The sequence below is a fragment of the Bos grunniens genome, chromosome 16, assembly GCF_055505025.1.
Source record: "Bos grunniens cultivar Pamir isolate PY7600 chromosome 16, Bosgru_T2T1.0, whole genome shotgun sequence".
In the NCBI taxonomy this organism is placed as follows: domain Eukaryota; kingdom Metazoa; phylum Chordata; class Mammalia; order Artiodactyla; family Bovidae; genus Bos; species Bos grunniens.
In genome coordinates, this window is record NC_141180.1 from 41597620 (window position 1) to 41611015 (window position 13396).

A 13396-nucleotide genomic window follows, 5' to 3' on the forward strand; every position below is an offset into this window, starting at 1 on the left:
TGATAGGTGGGGCTGCGTTCCCTTCCTGTAGTTTGGCCTGAGGCCAATCTATGGTAGGGGTAATGGTGACCTCCTTCAAAAGGCCTTGTGCCAGCATGCTCCCAGGACTGTTGTAGTCAGTGCCCCTGACCCCTCAACAGGCCACTGTCAACCCATGCGTCTGCTGGAGAGACACTCACAGGCAAGTCTGGCTCACTCTCTTGTGGTGTCACTGCTCCTTTCTCCTAGGTCCTGGTACTCACAAGGTTTTGTTTGTGTCCTCCAAGAGTTTTTGTTTCCCCAGTTCTGTGCAAGTTCTGTAATCAAATCCCACTGGCCTTCAAAGTCAAATTCCCTGGGGGTTCTCAGTTGCTTTGCTGGATCCCCAAGTTGGGAAATCTGCTGTGGGCCTAGAACTTTTTCAACAGTGTGAGAACTCCTTTGGTATAATTGTTCTGTAGTTTGTGAGTCACCTACTCTGCAGCTCTCTGGTAGGGCTAATGGAGACCTTCTCCAGGAGGTGTGGCATAAGTCTCTAAGCTTAGTTTCTCTTACATAAAACTGAGCAATGCTACCTACCCTACAGATAATTGTGGTTATAACATATGACACATAGTGTTATTACACTACCATTTCACTTGAATTAATAATATATGTTGAGGACCAAATCACATCCCCTAAAATACAAAAGTATTCATTTCATAAAGCAGGTCCTCTATAAACTTTTTTTTAGGGGGGAGGGGAACTTTTATGATCCCACAATAAGAGAAGATGCCATGGAAACAGCTTATTTTTTAAGTAGTGAAGAGTCACAAAAATAATTAGAAATATGTACTGTACATCTACCTAGTCTAGCATCCTACTAGATGGTCCAGCATGTAGAATTAACACTATTGAACACAAGCACTTTGCTGGGCTCAATAGACGCCTGATGAATGAATGTCGAACAACAAATTAATGAATTGGCTAACAAAGGCAGTGACTGAATTTTTAAGACACCTGAGTAAAACTTCTAAATTGCTGGAGGAAGTATTTCTTAGAGAAATCAATGCAAGGTAGTCACCAAGGTGAGAATCATATCAACCCATGTTACGAATCCAAGTCTGCCCCTTTTACTCTGTATCTGTGAGCAGCAGTTGGCACAATGCCTTAAACACACTAAGCCAGGTTAAGGATAATCCTCCTTCCACCCAATCCCAGACTCAACCTAGCTAAGCTCTTCTTTCACCTAAAGTTAATCTAGTAATTTGCTGGTGAATCTGAAATTATTTTAACTTTTATGACACATTACTAAAATACTCAAAATAATTCTTTCACAATTCTGTTATCAAGTCTCATTAATTCACATTCCTGTAGGCAACAGTTTGGATTACAGAATACTACTGATTGTTTTACACATTTACTATTACTATAACTGATGCACAATAAACAAAAGAACAGGGACATCCCTGGTGATCCAGCAGTTAATACTCCACGCTTTCATTGAAGGGGTACAGGTTCCATCCCTGGTCAGGGAACTAAGATCCCACATGCTGTGCGGTGCAAACAAACAAAAAAATTATTTAACAAAGTAGTGTCCCATGAATATTTTCAAAAGGAAAACAATTGCTAGCATCTGACTAGCCATTTAGACTAAGAGTTGTCTTTACAGACAAATTTACCTTATTTACTTATCATAGCAACCTTTTGAAGTAAGGTTTATTATCATTGCATGTCATTTTAGAGTTGAGGCAATAAAGTTCAAAAAAGTTAAACAGACTGTCCAAGAATATATAACCAGGAAGTCACAGATCAGTTTCAAAACCCTGTGTTCTGTCATCTATCAGATCAAATCAGATGAGTCGCTCAGTCGTGTCCGACTCTTTGCGACCCCATGAATCGCAGCACACCAGGCCTCCCTGTCCATCACCAACTCCCAGAGTTCAGAGACTGACGTCCATCGAGTCAGTGATGCCATCCAGCCATCTCATCCTCTGTCGTCCCCTTCTCCTCCTGCCCCCAATCCCTCCCAGCATCACAGTCTTTTCCAATGAGTCAACTCTTCGCATGAGGTGGCCAAAGTACTGGAGTTTCAGCTTTAGCATCATTCCTTCCAAAGAAATCCCAGGGCTGATCTCCTTCAGAATGGACTGGCTGGATCTCCTTGCAGTCCAAGGGACTCTCAAGAGTCTTCTCCAACACCACAGTTTAAAAGCATCGATTCTTCAGCACTCAGCCTTCTTCACAGTCCAACTCTCACTGGAAAAACCATAGCCTTGACTAGATGGACCTTTGTTGGCAAAGTAATGTCTCTGCTTTTGAATATGCTATCTAGGTTGGTCATAACTATCCTTCCAAGGAGTAAGCGTCTTTAAATTTCATGGCTGCAATCAACATCTGCAGTGATTTTGGAGCCCCCAAAAATAAAGTCTGACACTGTTTCCACTGTTCCCCCATCTATTTCCCATGAAGTGATGGGACCGAATGCCATGATTTTAATTTTCTGAACGTTGAGCTTTAAGCCAACTTTTTCACTCTCCACTTTTACTTTCATCAAGAGGCTTTTTAGTTCCTCTTCATTTTCTGCCGTAAGGATGGGGTCATCTGCATATCTGAGGTTATTGATATTTCTCCCAGCAATCTTGATTCCAGCTTGTGCTTCTTCCAGCCCAGCATTTCTCATGATGTACTCTGCATATAAGTTAAATAAACAGGGTGACAATATACAGCCTTGACGTACTCCTTTCCCTATTTGGAACCAGTCTGTTGTTCCATGTCCAGTTCTAACTGTTGCTTCCTGACCTGCATACAAATTTCTCAAGAGTCAGATCAGGTGGTCTGGTATTCCCATCTCTTTCAGAATTTCCCACAGTTGATTGTGATCCACACAGTCAAAGGCTTTGGCATAGTCAATAAAGCAGAAATGGATGTTTTTCTGGAACTCTGTTGCTTTTTCCATGATCCAGCGGATGTTGGCAATTTGATCTCTGGCTCCTCTGCCTTTTCTAAAACCAGCTTGAACATCAGGAAGTTCACGGTTCCCATATTGCTGAAGCCTGACTTGGAGAATTTTGAGCATTACTTTACTAGCATGTGAGATGAATCCAATTGTGCGATAGTTTGAGCATTCTTTGGCATTGCCTTTCTTTGGGATTGGAATGAAAACTGACCTTTTCCAGTCCTGTGGCCACTGCTGAGTTTTCCAAATTTGCTGGTATATTGAGTGCAGCACTTTCACAGCATCATCTTTCAGGATTTGGAATAGCTCCACTGGAATTCTATCACCTCCACTAGCTTTGTTCATAGTGATGCTTTCTAAGGCCCACTTGACTTCACATTCCAGGATGTCTGGCTCTAGGTCAGTGATCACAGCATCGTGATTATCTGGGTCATGAAGATCTTTTTTGTACAGTTCTTCTGTGTATTCTTGCCATCTCCTTAATATCTTCTGCTTCTGTTAGGTCCATACCATTTCTGTCCTTTATCGAGCCCATCTTTGCATGAAATGTTCCTTTGATATCTCTGATTTTCTTGAAGAGATCTCTAGTCTTTCCCATTCTTTTGTTTTCCTCTATTTCTTTGCATTGATCGCTGAGGAAGGCTTTCTTATCTCTTCTTGCTATTCTTTGGAACTCTGCATTCAGATGTTTATATCTTTCCTTTTCTCCTTTGCTTTTCAATTCTCTTCTTTTCATAGCTATTTGTCAGACCTCCCCAGACAGCCATTTTGCTTTTTTACATTTCTTTTCCATGGGGATGGTCTTGATCCCTGTCTCCTGTACAATGTCACGAACCTCATTTCATAGTTCATCAGGCACTCTATCTATCAGATCTAGGCCCTTAAATCTATTTCTCACTTCCACTGTATAATCATAAGGGATTTGATTTAGGTCATACCTGAATGGTCTAGTGGTTTTCCCTACTTTCTTCAATTTCAGTCTGAATTTGGCAATAAGGAGTTCATGATCTGAGCCACAGTCAGCTCCTGGTCTTGTTTTTGCTGACTGTATAGAGCTTCTCTATCTTTGGCTGCAAAGAATATAATCAATCTGATTTCGGTGTTGACCATCTGGTGATGTCCATGTATACCATTTAATAAAGCAATTAATTGAAGAGTGATTTGATGAAGTGCAAAGAGCACTAGATGAAGAGGAAGGAGATATCACAAATACACTGTGTGGTTGCAAGTATGTTATTCAACACTGCATACATCTGACAGGCAACTTAGCCAGCATGCACGCAGATCACCTGAACAAATGTCCTCACCCCAAAATAGGACCTCACCATAACCAATCTCAAAGTATTCTGGTGAAACTAAAATCAAAGTATGTAAAAGTAATTTGAAAATTTAAGACCACTATACTGGGAAAAATATATTAAAACATTATATCATTCTGATGATTAGGAATTTGACCTTTTAAATAGTATAGTCATTCCTCTTGAAGTTTTACTAAAAATCCTCATTTAGTTAGTAAAAACATTTTTCACAAATTACTCAAAAGATAAGCTCAACCTTTGTCTAGCTACAAATTTGTGACATTACACATATACTGGGAGAATAATTCATCATGAAGCTTATTTCAATATAAAACATGTATAACTCTATCCCAGCATTTTAGTAACACTTACTTTGAAAAAAGAGTTTACTTTTAAGATCATTATGCAAATAATTTATAATTAACTTATCAACAGAAACTTCCTTCTCAAGTATATATTCAAATATATCCAAATCCTGCTTAATTGAAAATAGCCTATGTCAAATAGGCTTAATTCAGTGCAAAGTAGCTACTGCCTAAAATAGACCATATCTCAGAAAACTATATAATTATGTACCCTGGTGGATAAGATTAGAATTCAGATATCTTGAATAAAGAATGATCTTCTATTATCTAAATAGGTCATCCTCTTTAGCTAAGGGCAAAACTTCAGGAAAGGTGTACATGAAGTGATGAGAACAGACTTTCAAGCTAGCCAAATCAATCCTGAAGCCTAACAGGGTGACAGATGTCACAGTCAGATTGCCCTCATCATCTCAACTCAAATATCTTTTATATGGAAATGTCCTGATTTCCATATAATGTCCTATACATAGGATTAGGATAAAGAATATTGGACTAGAATAAGGAATGGTGGAATAGAAACTCTGAAAAGACCATTCCTTCATAAAAGCAATAATACAGGCAATAGTTGTCAAAGTCAACTTTTTCAGAAGTCTCAAAATTAATCAAAAGCTTACAACAAAGTGAGGGGCATTTATTCAATAAAATCTCTGGATCTCAGGAAAAACAGAAAGATTTGTGATGTTTCAACTTTCCCTATTCCCATTCTCCCCTCCTTAGCTCTGCAGTAAACTTAAAGACCAAAATCCCACAATTATAGTGGAAAAAACTAGCATCCTGAAGCTACTGGAAGGACGAGAACAGGGTTGGAATACATCAGAAGTACCACTTTCAGAGAAGTATAATTATTTAACTTGTCTAGTAATTAAAATACTCATTTATAGGGCTTTTCTTTATTTTACCTGGCTCAGAGTTTCCTCAGTAAAAATAGCCTTTTCCCCCAGAAAGCCTGTGGAAAACAGTAAGTGGCAATTGTTTAACATAACAGCTGCCTCAGGCAGCAGTAAGAGTTGGGGCAAAAAAAAAAAAAGATGATGACCAAAAAACTTTAAAGGAAAATCTGGGGAAGGAGATAGCCATTAAGGCCTTTGAATTTTGTATAATCTAGAATCTAGCAGGCCATGCCTGGGGTTACATACATTCTCAGGAAACATCTCAGAAAGCCCTAAACTCTCATCTCTAGCTAACCTTAAGGGTCTACACAAGCAGAAAGTGAAAACTAAGGCACAGCTGTGAACTGCCTGCACACTGAAGGCACATTCCAAAATGTACGTCAAATTCTTCAGCAAATGCTGGGAGACTTCCTGGCTCTGAGCATTTAAAAAAATTTCTGTCCAATAATTAGTTGACCAATGAGAAAATTGAGTAAAGACTTTTTAATGACCACAAACAACAAAAAATACAGACTTTACAGAATTAGCTCAGGAAAATTACTAAGCAAATAGCAACAACAACCAACAACAAAAACAAACATTGGAGGAGGAGAGGAATCTGATTTTGAGTGGTGCCACATTATACTACTTAAAATATTCCATTTTCAACAAAACATTATAAGATGTATGAAGAAAGTATGCCTCATACACAGAAAAATATTCAATAGAAACTGTCTCTGAGGAAGTCCAGACATCAACCTTACTAGACAAAGATTTTAAATCAGGTATTTTAAATATTTTTTTAAGAACTAAAGGAAGTCATATATAAATAACTAAAAAAGTAAGAGAATGATATTTCACCAAATATCAATATAGAGATTAGTTTTAAAAAATAAAGTCTGGAGGTGGAAATTAAAATAATAGGAATAAAAACATTTCCCAGAAATATTCAACAGCAGATGTGAGCAAGCAGAAGAAAGAACCTTCAGACCAGTCAGTTGAAACTGTTCCTCTCATCTGAGGATTAGATAGAAAAAAAGAAGAAAATAAAGGAGTAAATCAAGCATGTGAACATACATTTAGTGGAAATTTCAGAAAGAAAAGAAATGGGAAGAAAGAATAGTTAAAGAAATAATGGCTGAAAATGCCCAAAATTTGATGAAAACTAAACTACACATTCAAAAAGTTCAACAAACTCCCAGCAAGATAAAAAAGCAAAGAGATTCATTCCTATAAACACCATAATCAAACATGCAAAAGACAAAGAGAAAATCTTAAAAGCAACAAGAGAGAAAAGATTCAAAGGATCTTCAATGAGATGAACAGCTGATTTCTCATCAGAAAATTATAGAGGTCAAAAGGCAGTAAGATGGCATGCTCAAAGTGGTGAAATAAAGACCGTGAACTAAGAATTCTCCTTCAAAATTAAGGAGAAATTAAGAGATTCCAAGACATATAAAAACCAAAAGAACCCCTCACTAGCAAATTTACCCTACAAGAAATACTAACTGAAGTCTTTCAGGCTGAAATGAAAAGACACCAGACAGCAATGCAAATCCACACAAAGGAGGAATACTGGTAGTCCAGTAAAGAGTCCGCATTTTTATTGCAGAGGGCACAGGTAGGATCCCTGGTCAGGGAACTAAGATCTCACAAGCCACACAGTGCAGCCTAAATAAATACATAAATAAATAGTCAATCCATTAAAAAAAAATCCACACAAAGCAATAAAGAACGTTGGTAAAAGTAACTACAGTTGACCCTCCGTATTCACTGCTTCTATACCCATGATTCACAAAACCATGGATCAAAAATATTCAAAGAAAATTCCATAAAGCTGCCAAAAGCAAAACTTGAATTTGTCACATACCAGCAACTATTTACATAGCAATCACATTGCATTAGGTATTATAAGTAATCAAGAGACGATTTAAAGTATACGGGAGGATGTGTATATTCTACAAGCAAATATCGTGCCATTTTATATGAGGGACTTGATTCACATATGTATTGGAACCAATTCCCCATAGATATCAAGGGACAAATGTACATAAATAAATGTAAAAGAAAATATAATGTATTTGTGTTTGTCTGTAACTTTTTTTCTCCTAACTGATTTAAAAGAAAACTACAAAAGCAATAATTATATCTGTGTTGATAGGCACATGATGTATAAAGATAAATTGTGTAATAATAACAACACAAAGGAGAAGGACGGAATGGAGCTCTATGAAGCAAAAATTTTGTATACTATTGGAATTAAGCTCGTGTTGACCTAAACTAGATTGTTCTAAATTAAGAGATCAATTATAATCCCATAGCAATCACTAAGAAAATAACTTTAAAATACTCAAATAAATGACACAGTAATTAAAATAATACTTTAGAAAACACATTTTTAACAAAAAAGAACAAGGCAATAATAAAGAAATATAAAAACAAAAAATATATAATATATACATAAGATAGTAAAACAACAGCCATAAATTCTATCAGTAATTACATGGAAATGGACTAACACTCCAATCAAAAGGAAGATACGGTTGAATAGGCTTTTTAACAATTGAACCAACTATATGCTATTTACAAAACATACATTTTATATTAAAAGACACAAATAGGTTGAAATTTAAGGATGGAAATAGTTATACCAGGCTCCTGCTGCTGCTGCTAAGTCACTTCAGTCATGTCTGACTCTGTGTGACCCCACAGACGGCAGCCCACCAGGCTCCCCCGTCCCTGGGATTCTCCAGGCAAGAACACTGGAATGGGTTGCCATTTCCTTTTCCAATGCATGAAAGTGAAAAGTGAAAGTAAAGTCGCTAACAGGTACCAAAAGAGTTGAAGTGGCTACACTAAAATCAAACAAAATAGAATTTAAGACAAAATTGTTACTAGAGAAAACAGAGAACATTATATAATGATCAAAAGGTCAATCCATCAAAAAGATATAATGAATACAAATACACCTAACAACAGTCTTAAAATATATAAAGCAAAATTCAACACACTTGAAGGGAGAAACAGACAATTTATCTGAAAATGAGAGGCTTCAAACTCATTTTCAATAATAGAAGAACTAGACAGAGGAACAAGAAGGAAATAATATTTGAATGGCATTATAAACCAATACACCTAGAAAACATCAAGAGAACACTCAACAACAGGAAAAAAATACATTCTTCTCAAATACACATGGAACATTCTTCAGGGTAGACCATATGTTAGGTCATAAAATAAGTCTGAATAAATGTAAAGGGACAAAAATGACACAAAGTATGTTCTCTAATCACAGTGAGATGAAGTTGGGAAGACAGAGAGGGTAAATAAATGTATTTGTCAACCCCAATATATTATGTCTCTATATCTCATATTCTAAACTCAAGTTGCATTGAGTCCTACAGCATCTTCTTTTCTCTTTTGATTATTTTACTAAAAATATGAACACTCTTGCTGTGGGCAAGAATTCACCCTCTTCCTTTGGAGCTTCAGTAATGTCCAGGACCAGCCAAAGCCTCAGGATAGCAGCACATAAAAGTGGGTCTCTGGTGGAGACCTAATAACCATGCAAACCTGAGGGTTCTCAAGTACAACAATGTTCAGGAGTTTCAGCATTGAAACTAGGACACAAAAACAAATAATAAACCCTGAGGTTAGCAAGGAATTTCTAGTAACTAAACCAAGAAGTGTACTTAAGAGCTTTCAGGCAATGAATTTGTTCTCTTTAGCCATCACTATGCAAAAGTAGACAAGGAAGTAGAATACCATGGCACTGAATATTTTCTCTATTCCTGCAAAATTATCAATTCTCTGCAAAGTTATCTGTCAATTATCTGCAAACTTTAAAAAATCTGTTCTTAGGACTACTGTTTACAGTATATAAAAAATTGGGGTAAAGATGGGCTATCTTTAAAAGCAGGAGTTAAAATGAGCTGTAAGAAATCAGGTTCATTTGGGATAAATTCATGAATATTCATATGGCAATTTCTAAGCAGTATTTAATACAAATAAGCTTGTAAAATAAGCCAGGTCTGTAACAGAAAAAGAGGCCTCATTTAACTTTCTGGATATATATTTGTGGCAGATAGACTGGGGATATCATTTGCACTCCTCCATGAAGCTTCACTACAAACAAAGCTAGTGGAGGTGATGGAATTCCAGTTGAAGTGTTTCAAATCCTGAAAGATGATGCTATGAAAGTGCTGCACTCAATATGCCAGCAAATTTGGAAAACTCAGCAGTGGCCACAGGACTGGAAAAGGTCAGTTTTCATTCCAATCCCAAAGAAAGGCAATGCCAAAAAATGCTCAAACTACCACACAACTGCACTCATCTCACATGCTAGTAAAGTAATGCTCAAAATTCTCCAAGCCAGGCTTCAGCAATACATGAACCGTGAACTTCTAGATGTTCAAGCTGGTTTTAGAAAAGGCAGAGGAACCAGAGATAAAATTTCCAACATCTGCTAGATCATGGAAAAAGCAACAGAATTCCAGAAAAACATCCATTTCTGCTTTATTGACTATGCCAAAGCCTTTGACTGTGTGGATCACAATAAACTGTGGGAAATTCTGAAAGAGATGGGAATACCGGACCACCTGACCTGCCTCTTCAGAAACCTGTATGCAGGTCAGGAAGCAACAGTTAGAACTGGACATGGAACAACAGACTGGTTCCAAATAGGAAAAGTAGTACATCAAGGCTGTATACTGTCACCCTGTTTATTTAACTTATATGCAGAGTACATCATGAGAAATGCTGGGCTGGATGAAGCACAAGCTGGAATCAAGATTGCTGGGAGAAATATCAATAACCTCAGATACGCAGATGACACCACCCTTATGGCAGAAAGTGCAGAGGAACTAAAGAGCCTCTTGATGAAAGTGAAAGAGGAGAGTGAAAAAGTTGGCTTAAAGCTCAACATTCAGAAAACGAAGATCATGGCATCTGGTCCCATCACTTTATGGCAAATAGATGGGGAAACAATGGGAACAGTGGCTGACTTTATTCTGGGGGCTCCAAAATCACTGAAGATGGTGACTGCAGCCATGAAATTAAAAGACGCCTACTCCTTGGAAGGAAAGTTATGACCAACCTAGATAGCATATTCAAAAGCAGAGACATTACTTCGTCAACAAAGGTTCATCTAGTCAAGGCTATGGTTTTTCCAGTGGTCATGTATGGATGTGAGAGTTGGCATATAAAGAAAGCTGAGTGCCAAAGAATTGATGCTTTTGAACTGTGGTGTTGGAGAAGACTCTTGAGAGTCCCTTGGACTGCAAGGAGATCCAACCAGTCCATCCTAAAGGAGATCAGTCCTGGGTATTCATTAGAAGGACTGATGCTAAAGCTGAAACTCCAATACTTTGGCCATCTCATGAGAAGAGTTGACTCATTGGAAAAGACCCTGATGCTGGGAGGGATTGGGGGCAAGAGGAGAAGGGGACGACAGAGGATGAGATGGTTGGATGGCATCACCAACTCAATGGACATGTGTTTGGGTGGACTCTGGGAGTTGGTGATGTACCAGGAGGCCTGGCGTGCTGCGGTTCATGGGGTCGCAAAGAGTCAGACACCACTGAGCAACTGAACTGATGAAGTTTCAGCTGAAGTAAGTGTCGACTTCTCAAGGATATGACTGTGCTGCACTCTCTAGACTCCACGGATGGAAGTGCTTTCTCTGTTCCATCAGATAGCCTGATCTTGTCTCTTCAGGACAAGAATGCTTATGAGACAGGGGTTTTAGTATCATTTTTATAACTAGATTCCAGCCCCAATCCATATTCTGGCTCTCCCAAGCCACTAATGCTGAAAGAGGAGTCCCAGTGATGTTCCCCATCTAGCCACCTGGAACTTCCACCCGCTTTGTTTCAAGCTCCAGTCTCAGGTATATAGGTTTAGACTATATTCCCCAGTTATTTTTCTTTTAGCATCTTAAATACAAAAGAGCTAACAACATTAATAATGGCTAATGTAAAGACTCTGGGAGTTGATGATAGACAGGGAGGCCTGGCATGCTGCGATTCATGGGGTTGCAGAGTCGGACACGACTGAGAGACTGAACTGAACTGAACTGAAAAGGGATCAATGGTAAAGAATTCTACTGCAAAGTAGGAGATGTGAATTCAATCCCTGGGTCAGGAAGATCCCCTAGAGAAGGAAATGGCAACCCACTCCAGTATTCTTGCCTGGAGAATCCCATGGACAGATGAGCCTGGCAGGCTATAGTACATGGGGTTGCAAAAGAGTTGGACACAACTTAGCAACTAAATAACAACAATTTAACTGATAATGAAATCAAGTCATGAGATTTTGTATTATCTTGAAATATACCCAAACTCTTGACATTTGAAACTAATTCCCTTTCATCTAATGGGCCACACACTCACCTTGAGGATCAACTTCTTTCGCTAGCTTCAACGCATCTGAGTTTGCAAGATCAGTGTTGGCTGGGGTAACAGCCAGAATCAGACAGTTCTCCCGTGTGATGAACTGCATAATCATTTCTCTGATCTGGTACTCAATATCTGGAGGCTGATCTCCCACGGGCACTTTAGTAATTCCGGGCAGGTCAATCAGGGTTAAATTTAACACTGTGGAAACGGAAAAAAAATGTCTTACATGTACCATCAATGCTGAAAGATATCAACAAGGCAGAATCATGTGTTATTTTCCTAGAAATGAAACAAGCTGAGCGTTATATAATGTGTATCTGAAGGGTTCCAACTCATGTGCATAGAATAAAACAGGATAGAATTCAAACTGGCCTTGCAAATTTTCTCTATTTTTATGATATGATTGTGCTAGGTCAAATGATCATTTTAACATAATTTAAGAAGCGCTGATTTGCATACCTAATAGCTTTCTCAGAGAGTTGCCATGTTTGTAACTAGGGGCCTATAATTCAAACACGGAACAATAAGAGAATATATTGTCTATCTTGTACTTCCCTTAAAATGGTGTAAAAATGCTCAGAGTAAGGTTTGTCCTTCCTTTTAAAAGCATTATGCATTATTTACAAAGTGTTAGCCACTTAGCCTGGGCTTCCCAGGTGGCTGAGTGGTAAGGAACATGCCTGCCAATGCAGGAGACATGGGTTCAAACCCTGGGTGGGGAAGATTCCCTGGAGAAGGACATGGCAACTCACTCCAGTATTCTTGTCTAAAAAATCCCATGGACAGAGGAGTCTGGTGGGCTACAGTCTATGGGGTCATAAAGGGTCAGACTCAACTTAGCGACTAAACAACAGCAACAAGTCGCTTAGCTTATTGGAAAGCAGTTAGTCATTAAGTTAGTGTGCAGCCTCTACAGCCAGACTCATGGAGCACCATTCTGGAAACCCAGGAAACTACTAAGTCAGTGACTCCAGCCCTGACCTGGCTATTGTTCTCTCTATACACAAAAGCTCCAAGTCCTCTTGCTGCTGCTGCTGCTGCTAAGTCGCTTCAGTCGTGTCCAACCACGTGCAACCCCGTAGACGGCAGCCCACCAGGCTCCCCCGTCCCTGGGATTCTCCAGGCAAGAACACTGGAGTGGGTTGCCATTTCCTTCTCCCCAAGTCCTCTTGGGAAGTCATAATTGAGCATTTCATGGTCCAATTTAAAAGCAACAGAACTGGGGAGAAGATTAGAGATGAAAATCTGTCCCACCAAAATCTTAGTCATTCTGGAGGCTGTTTATTCTGTATTACCCACCAAGAATTGGTTATCTAATTTATAAGTTTTTCTTGACAGTCTGGGGAGAAAAAATCACAGATGATTCCTCAGGAAGAGAATAAATAAGAATATATAGGACTGAAAGAATATTCATTAAAGAAAACTCAACCATAGTACCAAGCACCTCTAAGATTTTTGCAAAAGCTGAAGATACTAAAAATATAAGTTTTCATGCATTCTTCTTTAGAATTCTAAAAGTTTAAAATATACATAAACAAAACTTTGTAAAATA

At 38.4% G+C, this 13396-nt stretch overlaps 1 protein-coding gene across 22 annotated transcripts in view; it reads right to left on the minus strand.

Moving 5' to 3' along the window:
• Window positions 1-13396, minus strand: part of DNM3 (dynamin 3) — a 658236-nt gene that overhangs the window by 450962 nt on the left and 193878 nt on the right. For all 22 annotated transcript variants that reach the window (XR_015143475.1, XR_015143474.1, XR_015143472.1 and 19 more), the window contains exon 4: window positions 11839-12042. Coding sequence is in view for 17 of the 22 variants with exons in the window: in XM_086344642.1 (XP_086200768.1) it covers window positions 11839-12042 (204 nt within the window). In the remaining 5 variants the exon portion in view is untranslated. The remainder of the gene's footprint in view (window positions 1-11838; window positions 12043-13396) is intronic.